The sequence below is a fragment of the Argiope bruennichi genome, chromosome 7 (assembly GCF_947563725.1).
Source record: "Argiope bruennichi chromosome 7, qqArgBrue1.1, whole genome shotgun sequence".
NCBI classification, from domain to species: domain Eukaryota; kingdom Metazoa; phylum Arthropoda; class Arachnida; order Araneae; family Araneidae; genus Argiope; species Argiope bruennichi.
The window spans coordinates 84,023,603-84,041,563 of NC_079157.1; the positions used below are offsets into that span (position 1 = coordinate 84,023,603).

Consider the following 17,961-nt stretch of genomic DNA (forward strand, 5'->3'; position numbering starts at 1 on the left):
ATCAAACTAAAATAAAACTTAAATGTTTAACAAAGTTGAAAAACAAAAATGTATTGATAAAATTTGAAAATTTCCATTAAATGTAATCAATTTAATATTGAAAATATTAACTTTAGAAAAATGACAAATAAAATAAATTAAAATCGGCAATTGAGATTAAAGGCAACTACAGTAGACAAAATAGTAATTAATTTACTAATGGATCTTAGCACTTTAAATTGGCTTCATAAGAATATTATAAAAATTGAAAAAAAAATAATAATTAGATCTATAATTTTCTTATAGCAACCAATGAACAATGCAATAATACGTTTGGTAATTTTATTAAATAAAAACAAAAATACAATATGATATCATTTTCAATAATTTATTTATACAAAAACAAATAAAACTTCAAGATAGTAAATAGATACTCTACAAGAGCAAAAATCACATTGCAAGAATAATTAATTATCAAATTTTACAAAAAGGGAAGTAAGCGATTGACTAGAATGAGTTTATTCTATGTAAAACATATTTGAAAAACTCTTAAAGCATTTATTCTAATGACTTTAAAAATCAATTAATAAAAGTGTATGATATGTACAAAAATGAAGGTTTTAAAATAGAAAACATCTTTAAATTACTATGAAATTAGAATTCAACACAGAATGTGAATTTATGATTTGTTCCATTGTTAATTTTGTTATAATTTAGAGATAAATTTTAAAAACTTTATTCACATTATACAGATTTTTGATGAATTATTTATACATCTTGTCTAAATGAGCATAGCGTTGAATAATTCTAACATTTTGGTATAGTAATGAGTAAAATATTTTTTTCAACTATTAGAATTCACTTTAAATTTACTTCCCCAGAAGATTTTTTTTTAAATTCTGTTTTTCAAAGTAAATCCATATTTTAATTTGACAATTAAATTCTTACTTTGAATTACAGAAATATATTAGGAAATTGTTTCATAACTGATGCATTTTTTTTACAGGAAACAATGTAATATGTCAGACTTTCAGATAATTGCTTACATTCTAAACGTAGATACAGAATTGCAATCATTAAAAAAATTATTAGAAGATGAATTCTAGCATTAATACTCTAATTAAAATATTACTCAGTATTAAGTAAGTATACAGAATTCATCAATTTTAGTTAGAATGGAAGTAAACTGGATCATGCTAATAAAAATGCATATGTATTCTCAGCACTTCAATAATATTAAGTATATTCCAAGATGTATTTTTAGCAAAGCATAATACATCCTGAGAAGCAAAATTGCACTATAATTCTTATTTCAATCAATTTGATTTTCAACTAAAATAATTTATAACTGAGTTGTAATAAAATAGATGTTTTTTTTTAAAGAAATAAGCATAAATAAAATTCCATTAATTTCAACAAAATTATTTTTTAATACAGTATATATCATCCATTTCAAAGAAAGCGAAGGTGATTTTGATTCAATAGCTTAAAAATAAATTATACATTTGTGAACCATGCACTTTATAAACACCTATCACATAAAACAGTTATGATTGTGCAAAGATCCTTAAAATTGTGTTTAGTAGTATTTACATTTTATAGAAGCATAAATCAAATTATAATACTTTATAAATAAAACAAAAATGGTTTTGAATAAATACTGTTAAAAATAATACTATCAATTGTGACAGATAATTTAAGATATAAATTTATTACAGAAAAAAAGTATCACAAAAATTGGTTTATAAACAAATAAATTGGAATGTCTAAAAAACTCTTAATAAAAATTTATTATAATTAATAATTTTTAACTATTAATTACTTTGCAACATGAAAAAATGTTAACATTTTGGGGTTGGATTGCTTATAAACGTAAACTAAGAACCAAGAAAATGTTTGGAAATCCAACAAATAAAGATTCAAAATAAGAATGTAACTAAAAAAAAAATCATTAAATCCAGTGCAAATAGATATTAAAGAAAACTTTGGAGACATTTATTGCCTTTTACACATACTTCATTGTGCAAATTTACAACATATACATATATATATAAAACAGAAATGCATTCTTGGAAATATACACATCCAAGATTAGAAAATGGAATGCATCAGTCTTTAAAATGAAAAAGCTTTTATCAGAAAACAACAATAGAATAATACTTAAATATACAAAATGACTTCACAAATGAAGAGAAATAGAAGTGCGTTTACATTTACAGAAATTTTTCATGTAACAAAGAAAAAATTCTAACTTTCCCCATTCGAGTTTATACATGCACATTTTTAACACATTCACAATATTGTGATAAGCTCATTTCTTTAATACCGACACAAAATGCAAGAGATATCAATCTCAAATTATCTATCGGTAGAACATACTTCTCCATCTTGTTGTTATTCCAAAACAAAACTCACCAATGATCCTACCTGTTACAAACATCAATGTGCACAACAAAATAATAAAAGGAACACCAAGAATTACATTTAACATTAAATAGCTGCCCGAACAGGTGAACACAATAGGTATTTTTATTCCCCAATTTGCTTCTTAAGTAATCACAGTGATGTCATAGGTACATCCTAAAATAAATAAATAAAATGAAATATATTATATAACTAATTAAGGCATTTAGATCCAAAATTAGTTAATTTTTCAATAATTTTGCATTTCTTAAAAATTATTTTAAAGGAATAATTTTAATATTTTTTATAAAGTATCAATGCATACACTCAGACACACACAACCAACCAATGAAATGTTTTTTCACCCCTTAATAAAGTAGTCATGCCCCATCCACTGTAGCAGGAATTAAGTAAAGTTGTATAAAGGTGCACTGTGGTATTGTTTCATGAATTTTACATCAAAAGAATACATATTCAGAATTCAAGAAAAGTTTTCACAGTTATAATAAAAATGGATAAAAGTTTTCACAGTAATTTAAAAATAGATTTCTTTCTAATGAATTTTATATGGATTTGAATGTCATATTTTGATAACCCCTAAATTATGCCAAATTCTTGTTGTATACAGTACTATTACAAGTTGTAACTATTTAAGAGAAATTTAATTCAGTTAAATTTTTATATTTAATGTAAAGGAATCTCTCAAAAAACATAACATTAATACATGATTCAAAAGTAATGTTTTTAAATTTATGGAATATCTTTCATAGTTATATAATAAAATATATTATAGTATATTAACATTTAACTATACATTTTTCATATATACTATTGTAATCAGCAAGTAATTTAAAAGTGAATGAATCCTGTTACTTTATGTTCTTGTTTAAAATCATTTTACTTTAGAGACTAAATCATGCAAGGACATGTAGTCAAGTAATTATAATAACAGGTCATGTAATTATAAACTTAAGGGAAATAGATCACTTTTTCATAAAAAATACTCCTTCCACAAATATTACAATAGCCTTATTTTAAAATATCTAATAAATTAATTTAAGATAATGTAGCAGTTATATTCTTATTTCCCAGCCAATCATAAATTAATGCCTTTAATCTCATCAATCAAATTAATGTATTCAATATTCTGAACAGTTTACCGTTCTTTAAATTTGCCATATACTTCTAAATAATAAATTTACTAAGTCATTCAAATTCTATAGTATCATTAAAAATAAAAAAATTGCATTCCACATAGTAATATGTAAAATAGAAAAATAATAAGAAGAATATATTGCTAGCAAAAATAAATAGAATAACATTTTTGTTACCATTATTTGTTATAACCAAAATTTAATATTCAGATCTAAATAAAAATCATTGTATGGGACTAGCATTAAGTAATGTAAAAAATAGCAAAATATTAATGCATACTACTTTCTATTTATCTAAAAGTTACAATAATATTATATATATATAGATTAAATTGTTACATCAAAACTGGTCTCTATCTGCTCCTCACTATATTGATATATAAAATCCAAATTTTTGATGCCTAAAAAATTACCTTTTCTAGTTTATTGGGGTTGAACTCCACATGCCTTATTCTTTCAATTTCCGACTTCTCATCCAAAATCTTCATGTTAACTTCATTTAAGGAGGTTGATATTTCCGCAGGAGATTCAGGAAAAAGAAACACTGTTCCCACTAATTTTGTGGTCTTGTTAGCAAGAGGCTTCCCAGATTCATCAGAAATTCCAGGACTAACCCCATCAACATTCGGATTATGAGCAGAACCTCCAGATCCGTAGCCACTCTCGGGACTACTTTCAGGGCATTTAAGGGTGTCTCTGATAGCAGCAAGGGGAGCTGATTGTTTTTCTTCTTCAGATCTAAAATAAGGAGAAAAGAATGTTGTTGCAATAACCAAAGATAATTTAATGACTCAGATGCTTTGAAACTTTTTGAAAATAGAAAAATTCTGATTAAAAGGATTTTTAAATACTCAGATTTCTTTCATAATTATATCCATTTGTAAAAAAACACTTTTTCCATCCTTAATGATTTTGCAGATTTTCTATTTCTTACAATAGATTTCAAGCAATTTTTAATGCATCTTGTGCTAATAATAGTGATCAAAATTTGAAACAGACTTAGAAGTTTCTCATTGCCAAAACTGAATATGTGGCATAACCAGTAAAATTATTATTTCAAAACACTTGCACAGTTATCTTTTAACTTAACTAATTATATTTAACTTAAATACAATAAAATAAACACTGATATTATGATATTTTACTAGTGCAATACATGTGGGTGTGATGGGTTTTAATGCATCAGTCCACTTGGATTAGCTTAATCTTTTTATTCTTGATTACCAAATGATGATTCTGATGATTTTTACAAGTGAGAATTCAATGACGAAGAAGGAATTTATATTACATGAAGATGGACAGTTGATGTTGTTTAAAGAATCTTTCCCACCTATGCGTAGTACACTGGCATTTGCAGAGGAATTCTTCTATGCAAGAATTTCAGTTTCAGCCTTTTTTCAGAGTATCATGTCTTCTCGATTTCCAGTCGCACCCTTCTCAGCGGACGTAAGTTCTCCCCTCTCATCTAGTGAACTCTGAACTCTGCCCTCCAACTGCTGGCTATCACCAGAAGAATGCAGAGCACCCTCTCGTGGAGCTAATTTACCACATACATATTGTACACAGTTACGAGTATAAAAAAGAACTGATGTAGTGTATAGTTTTCCTTTATAATTAGTAAATACAAATTACTATTTTTTGAAAAACCAGAAATCAAAATTTATTTTCTCTCATATATTTATTCTGGTAATACAGTTATGTGAAATAATTCATATCTAATGGTCTTAAAAATTTAAATAAAATGAAATTTTTGGTCCCTATGGGCAACTACAATCAGATCATGACTATGTCTATTGTTTTATAATTGAACCTTAATTTAAGTAGAATAAATTAAGGTGCAAAAGTTCTTTTTTCTGTTACCTGTTATGAACTGAAGAATAGCATTTTAATAGCAATAAACGCATAAATCATAAAAACAATCAAAATGAGAGGTTCATCGTTTTTAGTAATTTTCTATAATTGTGTGGTAATGCATTTTCAAAAAGTTGTTGGTTTGTCTTATTTTGTACAGCGTTATATTGAATAGTGACTAATATGTTCAATTAATTTGGAGTAGCATTATATTTAAACTAATGAGTGAGTTTTTTTTTTTTTTTTTTGGTAATACTTCTACACACTTAGTTGAAAGATAATAGTTGAACGCAGAAGTTTCTGAAAGGTAGATTGGCATAGAAGGATCAGTTGAATTCCCTTTTTCCTTACCTGACTTGAGCCTCTTGACTTTTTATTTAATAGTTGCCTGCATCCTTCTGTGTATAACACGTTTTCTATAAAAGCAGAAGATCTCTATCAAAGAATTCCAGAACCCTGTCTTGATGTGACAAGTGATGAACTGGATTCTATGTATGTACATGTTATTAGAAGATTGCAACTTTGTATAAGAGACAAAGGTGTTAATTTTGAACGAGTTTGTTGATTTTTGAACTAGCCAATTTTGTACTAGTTAGTAAACTTTTCATTTAATGTATTATTTGACCATTTTTTAAACAATTCATAAAAGTTATTAAGGAAGTATGAAACATTGTATGTGCACTGACAAATACAAAAAAAAGTTTTAATACTTTTTTATTATAGAGCCATATAAAAATTTAATATTTTTTTTATTATTGCACATATTTGCCTGCCTTATTAAATGAAATTTTGTAATTGAAAATTTAAATCTAAATGCAATATTTACAGAAATAAATTATTGCTTCCCTTTTTTTGAAACATGACATATACAGAACATCTTTGGTATAAATAAGTTTTAAAACTGGAACTCTTTAGATCCAAAACTGAGATCTTACCACCAAGTAACTAAATTCACAAGGTAGAGAATATATCATCCACAGGTGGGAAATGAATTGTAAATTACAAACAAGATTTTCTACCTTGTGTGAGGTCTTGATTTGCTCCAATTCATTGAACTGGAAGCGGATCCATAGCCACTTTCTATGCTACCATCTGGTCTTCTCCTCAATTTGCAGGCTCCTTTATTTCTTGTAGGACTTGTAGCCATTGGTGGGGGCAAATCACTGGGTGATCGAATATGAGAGGCAAGCAAGAGAGCCTCATCAACAATGATAGTGGCAGCATTTTCTGCAAACAAGGTGACTTTATTCTTCAGTTCTGGGGAAAGAAGAGAAAACCTATTTGTAATATATTTTGCAATTGAATTCAGAACTTACATACTTGAAAATAAATTTATTTTAAAAAAAATTTAACTTAAGAGAGAGCGAGATTGGAGAAAAAAGGGTCTCTTAAAACTATTAATCTCAATTCCAAAATGGGTAACGTAAAATGAAATTTGAAATTCTTAAATCACAAATCTGACAAATTCTTCTCTAGTATCAAACAAAAATAATTTAATCAGTACACTTCATTGAAATCCCCCACGGACCCCCAGAAAAGAAGACTATAATTGTATCACTTATTAATACCTCACTGATATATTTTACCTATATATATGAATATTTGATAAACATATGTTTAGGATAAAAAAGCATTGTAAAAGCATTTTAGCATTGTAAAAGCATTTTAGAACTCTTCTGGGATTGCTTGGGTGGGGAACGCCAATAAGTCTGCAATAATTATTATAAAGTTAACCAATCAAGCACTCAAGGTATATTAAATTAAAAAATTAATACAAAATCATAGAGAATTAGGAGGTAATGAAATTTAAGTATTGATTTTATAAACAACTAACTGAGAAGGAAGTGAATGATTTATCTTGAAACATATAAAAATAAAATTGTAATTTATAATTGCTTTATCTCAGATACTCTCTATATACATAAAAAATAAGTAGTGGATCTTAATTTGAAGGGATATAATAGCACTTCAGAATTAATAGATATTGTTTTATCAATTCTTTGTCATCCCTACTGAAATATTGGATATCTATGTGGTATACTTGTCTTAAGGTATTCAGTAAGATTAAAATATATGTATTTATCAATTTAATATGTTGCTATAAAAGAAAAAGGAAACATTACAAAACTTTAAAATATACTACTTTTTGTAGTTATTAAATAAGATTAGATCTGACATATAATAACAAAATATTAATAAGAAGAATCTGACAGTTTTCAATAAACACTGATAATTGCTTTAAATTTTTTAAAACTATGACAGAAAAGATATAACATAAATATAAAAAAAAAAAGTGTGAAGAAATTTTGTTCATAAAAATGATTTACACTGAAATATTCTGGGTTTCACCTATTTTCTTTTCAAATATATTACATCATATATTAAAACTGCCAGAAACTATAATATGTGATATTGGAACCAATCACAAATAATTCTAAGCTAGCTAAATTTGAAATAAACTAAAAATTTCAGAAAAGAGGTGTTCATACCAAAATGTTACACAAATACAAACCTCTGACTTGGAAAGGACTATGGCAATTTTCATGAAGTGACTGTGAAGTTGGCAAGCGAATGGTTTCCATGGGAATGGATATAGAGGAAGGCAAAGGAAAAGGAAGAGATGAAGACTCCTTTGCTTTGCGTCGTTTCATGAACAAAGGCTCTTTCTCAGTCTTTTTGAGCTTCTCTTTCAAATAAGCTACCTCATGCTAGGAAAAACAGTTGCTATTTTAATTTTGATTAAAATATTTCATTTTTTAAAAGGATGATGGAACATTTTTTTCTTTATATAATAGTTTATTTATTTTGAAATAAATATATAAAAACAGAAAATCCTGTGAAATACTATATTCAATCTGAATAATAAAACAAATGTAAAACAATCACATGCAGTACCATTTAATCCAAACATCAATATCAATTTTCTAAAGAGTAAAAAAAGTAAACAACAATACTAGAAATAATTTGTCCAAATACTATTCTGATGAAATACTGTTTTATATACTTTTCTTTTACCCGAGCAGAACAAAACAATAGTTAAAATGCATGCACACACACATACACACAAAAAAAAACCATAACATTAATCCCTCAAAGGAAGACATAAAACAAATGGTGCAAATTACCTCCAAATCTTCAACTTTCAAAATAAGGAGATCTACTTTATGATCAGATTGTATTTTTTCTTTTTGATAAATGCCAAGAGCGTTTGATAATTTCTCTTTGGATGAGGTAATAATACCTAGAGAAAAAAAATTAAGATTCATTAACTATTCAAAAAGCAAAATCATTCAAGCAATTTATTACAGTTGAAATATACTAATTTTCCAACTAAAGTTGTAGCCTATTTTTTTTTATTTTTTTTTTAAATAAGGGAAACAAATTAAGAAATTTTCTTTGCAACCAAAAAATAAATAAATAAAAAAATTGATAATGTAACATAATTTACAAAACCTTGCCACAAACAAATTAAATAAGTCTGAAATATTTTCATAAATTTTATCCTTATAAAAAATTAACTTTAATAAGTTATAAAAATAATTTCAATGCTCCATTAATTTGAAAAAGGTTCCTGTTAAGCGTATTAGTAATTTTATAAAATAAAATATTCACTTTTTATAATTGCAGTGATACGCCATAGTCTTAAGAGAATAATAAGTACAGCAGCTTCCTTTCCAATTCCAACTTTTGATGGTGCTACGAAAAATGCAATATCCAGTCCAAAAGCAACAAGTACAATAATAGCATCAAAAACCTGAAAGCACATATAAATGAATATTAAAAGTATTTTATTATTTTGTAAGCATTATGCAATACTATATATATATTTAAAATGTAATGTACTATCTTGATCATTATATATGAATGATTATTCTCTATTTTAACAGGGACTTTTTCCCCCGTTAAAATAATTGAATTTTGTACTGTAATTATTACTGTACTTTCTAATTGAATTTTGTATCTATAATTATTATCTCATATAACAATTCTCAATGTGTTAGTAAGTGTAATGTCGTTGTAAAATCCTAACACTTTTCATCTATTTTCAATATATATTTCATTTATTAACATTTTTTTCCTTCTTTCTTTTGTACATCTTAACATTTATTTATTTCTGTCAGTTGATTGTACATGTCAAAACAGAGCAAGATATTAATAATTTTTTTCTTTTGTTTTACTGGCAATTTAATTTTTATTGCATCTCTGTTTGAAATCTTAAGTCAAAAATCCAAACAAAGGAGTTGGATATTCAACATTGCTTATTTTTTAAACTTCAGAATGATTAAATCAAAAACATGTGTGATAATTATATAGTTATACCTGCAAATCACACACATATAAAATAGTCTGTTAGGTTTAAATAGGATAGTTCTGTTCTTTTAGATTAGCTTCATTTAGAGATATTAATATCTGTTAAAAAATGATATTTTAGGAGTAGAAGTAGAAGAAACTCCTGGTCAAGCAATTGAAAAGTTATCAAAGAAGCTTAGAATACTTTGATCATTCATTCAAGAAGCATTTGAAACATATTGAAATTTTTTTAAAGATGTCTGGCTTCTATGGAATCTAACAGAAGAAAACAAGGTTAATTTTCAATTGCCTGCAATTTCTTGCATCAATGATGTAATGCTGTAAAATTTCTTCATTACATGATGAGTGGAAATGGATTATTTATGACAATGATGATCTTCTCTTAATCATTGACAATGACAACATCTCTTAGACAATGATTCTTTCTTAATCCAATCTCATTATCTACCTCAAAGTTTACACTTAAGAACATTTTTTACACCCTTTGTTTATTTGGTAGACTAACCAGGTTATAACCAATTTGGAGTTACTAAAGCTTGGTTAAATTATAATTGCTTACTATCAAAAATAAAACTGAGAAAGTCAAATTTTGAATAAAAAATATTTAGCCTTTAAAAAAAAAGTGAAATGATGTCATTTTACGGAAATTGCAATGCAGGACCTCACACTGCAAGAAAGATTTTAATGTACATTCCATAAGACTAGAATTTTTAAAAATATATATATTTTCAATATAAAATCATAGATCACTTATTTAAATAAAATTAAATAAAAAACGCCTATTTTTTTCCTCTAATAAAAGTTTCTAAGAAATATTTTGATATAATTTTCACAATTCAAAGTAGGTAAAATGTTTTCAAGAATCACATAAATTCCAATTACAGTTGAATAAACATAAAAATGATTATATTTCAAACAATGATAGAAATTAAAGATTAAGAAACTTAAAAATAATCATTACATCTAAAAGAATGCATTCAATAATTTAAATACAAGGCAATACTTTTAACTTTTGAATGACCACATTTTTTTTTCAATCTTTTACAAATAAACTTACTTCAATGCCTTGGACAATAAACCTTGTCTTTCCAGTTACAATTCTTAGTATTACCTATAAGAAATTATAGAAACATGCTTAATGGTAAACAGGTATTTCATTTTAGAAGACTTGAAAGAATATAATCATATGTAAGACAGCATTAATTCATATGAATGATGATATGCATATGAACACATTTATAAATGTGTTCTATAAGTTTAGTCTTCTTCTCTCCTTTATATATATATATATAAAATCTAATTTTAGAATGTTTCTCAAATCCAAGAGAGAATTATGATTGCATTTTTTCAAATGTTTTAAGAATCGAAACTAAATGACTTTAAAATTCATAAAGCAAAATAATAATAATTATAAAACATTAAAAATCATATTAGGCAAAATAACTAAAAAATAAATATAGAAATGCAAAATATCAAAATATAGCAAAGATTGCCAGTAAAAATAGATAAAGAGTATGAAATTAAAAGTGCAGTGTAAATGATTAATGATTTCCTCATTTGAACTTGAAATAAGAAAGGTGCGAATTATGAATAATTTTTGCCCTCAAAGTTTTTTTCAAAAAATTCATTATAATAAATGATTTAAATAATTAAAAATAAAATAGAAAAATTAACATCATGTATGGAAAAAAACCATAGAAGCTGCTAGGGCATAACAAGGTAATTAATTTACTAAGCAAACGATTCAGAGGGAGAAAAACTCTTGGAAATATGATTTACTACATAAGAAAGAATGAAATATAGATTTAGCACTCTCAAGACATTTATATTAATTAGTATAATATTAGTTATTATAATATCTAAATACTTTTCTACAAATATAAATAAATTCAAAAAGAAAATCTCAGTCCATTATATTTAGAATTATAAACTAAACATACATTTAAATGCTATTCTAATAATTTTATTTATCTTTGCTCGTCAAATTCTACTAAATTCCTTTTCGATTATGCAATCTCACAAAAGTTTTGGCAATTGTTTTCTAACTTTAGTTCTGTATTTATATTTTTAAAATGGAATTTCAATGTAGTTTTTTTAGAAGCATTTTATTTTTTACCAGAGGCCTATGAAATCAGAGCATTGAGTCTAAAAAAATATATATCACAGAAGGAAGACTATAAGTTCTATTTTCAGACTGTGCCAAACTATTATTATTTGAAAATTAGTAGACTAGAGTGCACTTCAGCAGATTTGCTATGAGGCTTGCTGTTGGATATTTACCTTCTAAAACAAAAATAGGGGTTAGTTTTCCCTACAAGCCTGTCAGATTCCTATCTCTGTGCCTCTTAAACATGGTATTTTCTCTTTACCACGAGTTCTAAATTTATGGACTTAGTTACATATGCAAGTAGAATTAGAACTGACACAGTGATTGTCTATCAATAGAATAAACACTGAAAAAAGTCTTTGAAAAATGAAAAGTTTTTCTTACCTCAATAATAAATATTGTCAATAATGTAATACTGGTAATAGAAAATGCTTCTTTGGCTTTCTTAATTCTAGGACTAATATTTTCACTGGGTAAACCAGTGGAGTTTTGACTGCAGTTGATACTTTTAGCTTTCCATTCTGGATCTAAGAAGAGCATAAAAGTATTGTTTTCATAATTTGAAAATATTGAATATTTTTAAAGCAATAAAATATGAAGCAAAACAATTAAGTAATAAAAAGAGATTTTTATTGATCTTAAAGCAAATAGGATGTGGAAGTTACACAGAATATAGAGATTTCTTTTAAACATATGTATTTCAGGTAAAAGATTTTCCAAGTAAGGACAAAGAACTTGCCAAATTATATAACAAAAAATATCTAACACAGAAAAAGAATACACATTTATTTAAAACTGCTATAGTTGTAAAACATATTGTATAAAACTGATCAGCACCCATTTCTTAAAAGCTCTATAAAATTAGGCATATTAAATATTCATCAATTCAAATTGCACCTAAATAAAAAACTATTCAAAATGTCATATAAACATACTTAATTTGATTCAATTTAAACAGCCATTTAAAAAAATATTTATATAAAAAAATTTTATTTACAAAAATTAATAAATCACATATTATTCTTTTAAATTAAAAAATTTCTCTTTTTCTTTCATAACTTTGCATGCATTGAATTTTTCATTAAAATTTTAAAAGTCTATTTAAGTTTTGAGTAATAAATTTGATACAATAGTTATCAAAGTACAAAATTACAGCATCATTCTGCAACTGATTCTGAATAATAATTAATACATAGTTATATATATATATAATGTTTTTATTTATGTGGCAATAAAAAATTAAAATGAGTGTTACCTATTTTTTTTTTCACAATTATGAATGTTTAAACAAAAATCTTTCAAATCATGGTACAGATAGAAACCCTCTAAGCAACACAGAATTTTTGCAAAAATTAGAATAAGAAAATATTTTGATTCATAACAAATCTTATATATGATATTTATGGAGATTTAATTTTGCCAAAGTATTGTTTTCAACATCTCTCCTTTTATAATTTTATTTATAATAAAAAAATTATTTCCTATTTTCAACTCATAAATTTATGAACTGTTAATCAAAAATGAATGTACATACTTTTTTTAAAATGCTTATTTTTATTTCTAAATATTTGCTTTTGTATCAGAATTTTTATTATTAATACTCAATTACACACGAGTATAGTCTCATTCTAAGGGATGAAAAAATGCTTTTGTAAAGTTAGTTAGAGCTCCTTTTTCCTCTTTCCCACTTATATATATATAATTAAATATACACCAATTTCTAAAAAAAATAATTTTTCACTTAAAATCCATTTTTTCCCCCTCAGATTCATATTTAATGACATTCACCAACAGTATAGAATAAGAATTTAATTTAAAGTTTCAAATAAACTGGTAATTAAGTTCTGAAAATATTTAAATATTATACTGTGAATACACAACAAATGTATCAAATTTCAAAACTGTAGTACAATAGAAAATTTAAAAAAAAAAAAAAATCATACCAAAATTTCATCTTTAAATAAGTTTAAAAAAAATATCTTAAACCTTAAATGAATTATATTAAGACACCAAATTAAAGCAATGGTAGGAATTATAATTACCTACAATTGCAAATATACTACAGAAAAGTGCTAATATTAAATTTAAAAAATGAGTAATAATGATTATTCTGTTGATGTCAGATTCAACTAAATTATTATTTGAAAATAGGTAGGATGAAAAATACTACCTTATTAAGATGTATAATAAATGGGTTTTCATTTAAGTCTAACAAATGGCACCATTAACTTATAATGAAAATTATAAATATTTCCACTCAGACATTTTGTTCAGATATAATGTAACATGAGCTACATCATCTTAGTACATAATTTAATTTTATCATATAAGCTTTTTTAATATTTTGATATAATTGTAAGAAAATGTAAATATAATAAAGAAAATAATAAAAAAATCACCTTGTACAACATTTAAGTCGATCAATAACTCAGACAAAACAACAACTCCTTCAGCAAAGACAAATATTACAATGACTACATTGCAGACACGACTATTAAGAGCTGTCCAAATTTTCTCGCATAATCTGAAAAGGATACTAACAATAAATATGATAATGCAATAATATCTATGTTCATCATAATTTTAAAATTTTGAGTAAAAAAAGTATTTTTTAGAACTGAATTTTATATTTGAAAAATATTCCAATAAATATGATGATACAATACTATCTTGCATATCATAATCTTAAATTTTGAGGGGGGGGGGAATTCTGAATTTTATGTGTGGAAAACAATTTAATTAAATTAAAATTTCCAAAAATTAAGCTAAACTTTAAGCAAAATTATTATGTTATTTTATATATTCTTTTAAAATGATGCATAATTTGTATTGATATTTATTATTTTAAACCATTCATGCAAGACACAAATACATAAACATTCCCTTAGATTTATAAAAATCATTTAATAATTAATTTCAAATGAATAAAATCCTTACTATTTAAAAAGAAAGTGGAGTTTTACTACATAGAAAGTTTTTAATTCAGACTTCTAATTTGGTCATCCTAATTTTCTCTCCATATAATGTGAAAATATCACTAATAATTTAAATTTATTTTGACTGTTTCAAAATGAAAACTAAAAATTGCTGTTGTTTTTGTACCATTTATATTTATTAAATAGTTCTCTATTTTGTGTTCTTCATAAATCTTTAAAACCCATAATTCAATCAAAGACTTTACTGAAATTCAATGCATTTGTTAATATATATATAGATTTAGATATTGCCTTAAATTATTTTTGAACAGTCAACATGTGAATTGTACTATTTATTTTAAAGTGTTACAATATAATATTTGTTTGTTAAAATCATGAACTTTTTCATTAAAATTACTAATATTAAAATTCTGCGACTTATAATTTTTATTCCATTGATTTAAATTATTTTCCGTTTATTAATTATATTATGTAATAGTTATTAAACTTATATAAAATTAAAGGTAAATCTTTACTATCACTTGTAGTTTTAATCTCTTCCCTTTCCATATTCAAATTTAAATTCAGAATAAAATTAATCATGTTCCTCAGTAATATTTACTGATAAAGGGAAGTTTTTCTGCAATGCACAAAGATCATTCTCCTCTTCCTCTTCTTAATAAATTCTATTTATTTTCATTGCAAACAATTTTTAATTAAAAAAAAACAATGGAGAATTTTATTTACAAATAAGCTGTAGTATATTTGAATACAATTATTCTCAACTCGAGCAATTTCCAATATTTTAATTAAGATACATGTAAAAAGTTGCAAAAAAAAAAAAAAAAAATCTTTTATTACCAGATAATTTTTGCTTAATATTATATGCAAATCTAAATGCAAAATTACATTTCAAATACTTTCTGAAAATAAGATAATTTTGTGCTAATTATTTACAATACTCATATTTAAATAATCTTACAATAAATAAATTCCATATGTTTTACTACAAAGCTTATATTATTATAAGCTTACATCTAAACACAAAAAGTATCAATTTACCATAATTATTCACTTATATATGTTGAATTATATATAAAGCAAAAATTAGTTATTAATCATTGAAACTATACATTGAAAATTCAGACTCTTAATCAATCAATAATTCTCAAATAATGGAAGAAATTTAATTTGAGTACTTACTCACTCATTAACATAAAGAACAAAGGATTAATAAAAATGGATTAATATTTAAATAATTCCAAAATCAATGCACTTATTGACCTTAGAAGTAATCAATAAATAATAATTGCAGACTTCCTTTAAAAAGTTAAAAACCAATCAGAACTAAAAAAAAAAAAAAATGATGATTAGCTAATGATTAATATTTGGTATAGAAAGCAGTATTTTTTAAACAATTCCCAATAGACCACTCCTACTGATGAAGTTCTGTAAGTTTCTATTACTAATATATCTATTCATTATGTAACCTTAATCTTTTCTTTCACTTTTAAATACTTTTTAACCTATGGGCCCTGTACCCATATGTGGATATATAACACAATCTGAATTACAAAAGCTTTCATAACACATGATTTTATTTCATCCTTCATAATTAATAAAAACAACGCAAAATATGGTGATTAAAGATCTACGATCAATGAACCTTCCCTCCTATGTAAAATAAAAAAGGTTTATTACATTCTTCTTTTTATAAGATCTGTAAAAGATTGTATGTGGGTAAAAGCTTCAATACCCTACTGTATACAGAAAGAAAATTTTCATCTAATGGGTTGTGATTAAGTATATATTTTAATTATTTCAATTTGAATTCATCCAACAGAAATTTATTAGTGCCAATGTACTTGTGAGTGTCATCCAGCTCAGGAGTGGCTGTCCCTCCACTAAAACCCCAAATAACAGAATCAGTATTCCTCATCAGTTCTTCTTTGCTAAAAATAACAAATTTAAATGAATAAAGCAAAGAAATTAAGATATACAGCATTTCTTAAAATTATAATGGAAATAAAATTATTGGATAATTTACTGAAAAAATTATGTTTGTTACAGATATATATTTTAAAAAATCAATACATAAATTAAAAAATTTACAACTGTAAATGTAACCAAGTTAAGAAACAATAACATTTTATATATCAAATCAAAAAAATAACAGAAAATGAATAATTTTCAAAATTTCTATTTAATAAATAGAAGTTATTTGAAAAATACAAGTACATAATATCTCAATTCCATCTTTCAGATGGCTTGAAAATATTTGAAACTTAATAAGATGTTAAAACAACATTTTGATGTAAAATAATTTTTATATTAATGTCAAAACCAACAAAAAAAAACTGATAAAGTAAAATAAACGATATCAAGGGTAAAAAACAATTCTAAAATCAATAAAATGAATTTTTTTCTTTTTCATTTAAACAACAGAATTAATTTATATTAAATTAAAAATTAAATAAAATTATAAGCAGCTAACATTAGATTATAGTCAAATTCCGGATATAGCAATATTATTGACAAGCATTTAAGACAAGCCGGAGAAAAATATATCAACCCTTCTCCATTCGTAAATTCTACTAAACATTACCAAATCATAAATTTCCCCAAACGTGACATCCGTAGTAAAGGTACGGAATTTCAAAGCTTTTACATATACAATTTTCAGACTATTTCCTTTCTTCGGCTACACATACACACAGAGCGCTACGGATCTAACAGATTCTCATTCATTGATGTCTACATCGGAAATCTGATGAGAGAGTCTCTTTTTTTTCAATAGATAACTCTGGTATGAACAAATTGAGAAATAGTTTATGATAGTCAGATTCGAAAGTTCATGATCTTAACTAAACGGAAATGATGGATCAATTTAAAAATTGGTAAAGTGACATTTAATCATTACACTCACCTCACGGAAGGTGCCATGTTTATTTGCGGACATCTGTGATGTTGCGAGATTAGGGTTACTGTAATGCAATCCATACGACACGGCGAATTTCCCTTACCTGGTTTTCGCCAAGGTAATCAATCGATGTTTTGGGCGCCAAAACAGATTCAAGTTGTATACAGTGAATATTTTTTTATTTTTTATTTTATAGGGAAAATAACATGTTTTACTACAAATTGGAAGAAAAAAAAATCTTTTTTTAAATTTTAATTGACAACCGATAATTAATTTCTGTTATTTTCGATAATTCCTTAAATATTTTTGCTGGAAAAAAAA

The 17,961-nt window shown here is 25.1% G+C and overlaps 1 protein-coding gene across 3 annotated transcripts; it reads right to left on the bottom strand.

Moving 5' to 3' along the window:
• Nucleotides 1–1,733: 1,733 nt before the first annotated feature.
• On the bottom strand, nucleotides 1,734–17,692 carry LOC129975748 (uncharacterized). 3 transcript variants are annotated; one of them, XM_056088940.1, is made up of 11 exons: nucleotides 17,215–17,287; nucleotides 16,586–16,672; nucleotides 14,205–14,329; nucleotides 12,190–12,332; nucleotides 10,756–10,809; nucleotides 9,000–9,141; nucleotides 8,513–8,628; nucleotides 7,900–8,095; nucleotides 6,407–6,644; nucleotides 3,950–4,274; nucleotides 1,734–2,559 (listed from the first exon to the last, which is right to left on the bottom strand). In XM_056088940.1, exons 2-11 carry the CDS (start codon nucleotides 16,657–16,659, stop codon nucleotides 2,536–2,538), a joined length of 1,437 nt encoding a protein of 478 aa, XP_055944915.1. In that variant the 5' UTR covers nucleotides 16,660–16,672; nucleotides 17,215–17,287; the 3' UTR covers nucleotides 1,734–2,535. The 3 variants fall into 3 exon arrangements, with proteins under 3 accessions (XP_055944915.1, XP_055944914.1, XP_055944913.1); XM_056088939.1 differs by lacking the exon at nucleotides 17,215–17,287 and adding an exon at nucleotides 17,647–17,692 and having other exon boundaries at nucleotides 1,735–2,559; XM_056088938.1 differs by lacking the exon at nucleotides 17,215–17,287 and adding an exon at nucleotides 17,326–17,626 and having other exon boundaries at nucleotides 1,735–2,559.
• Nucleotides 17,693–17,961: the final 269 nt, after the last annotated feature.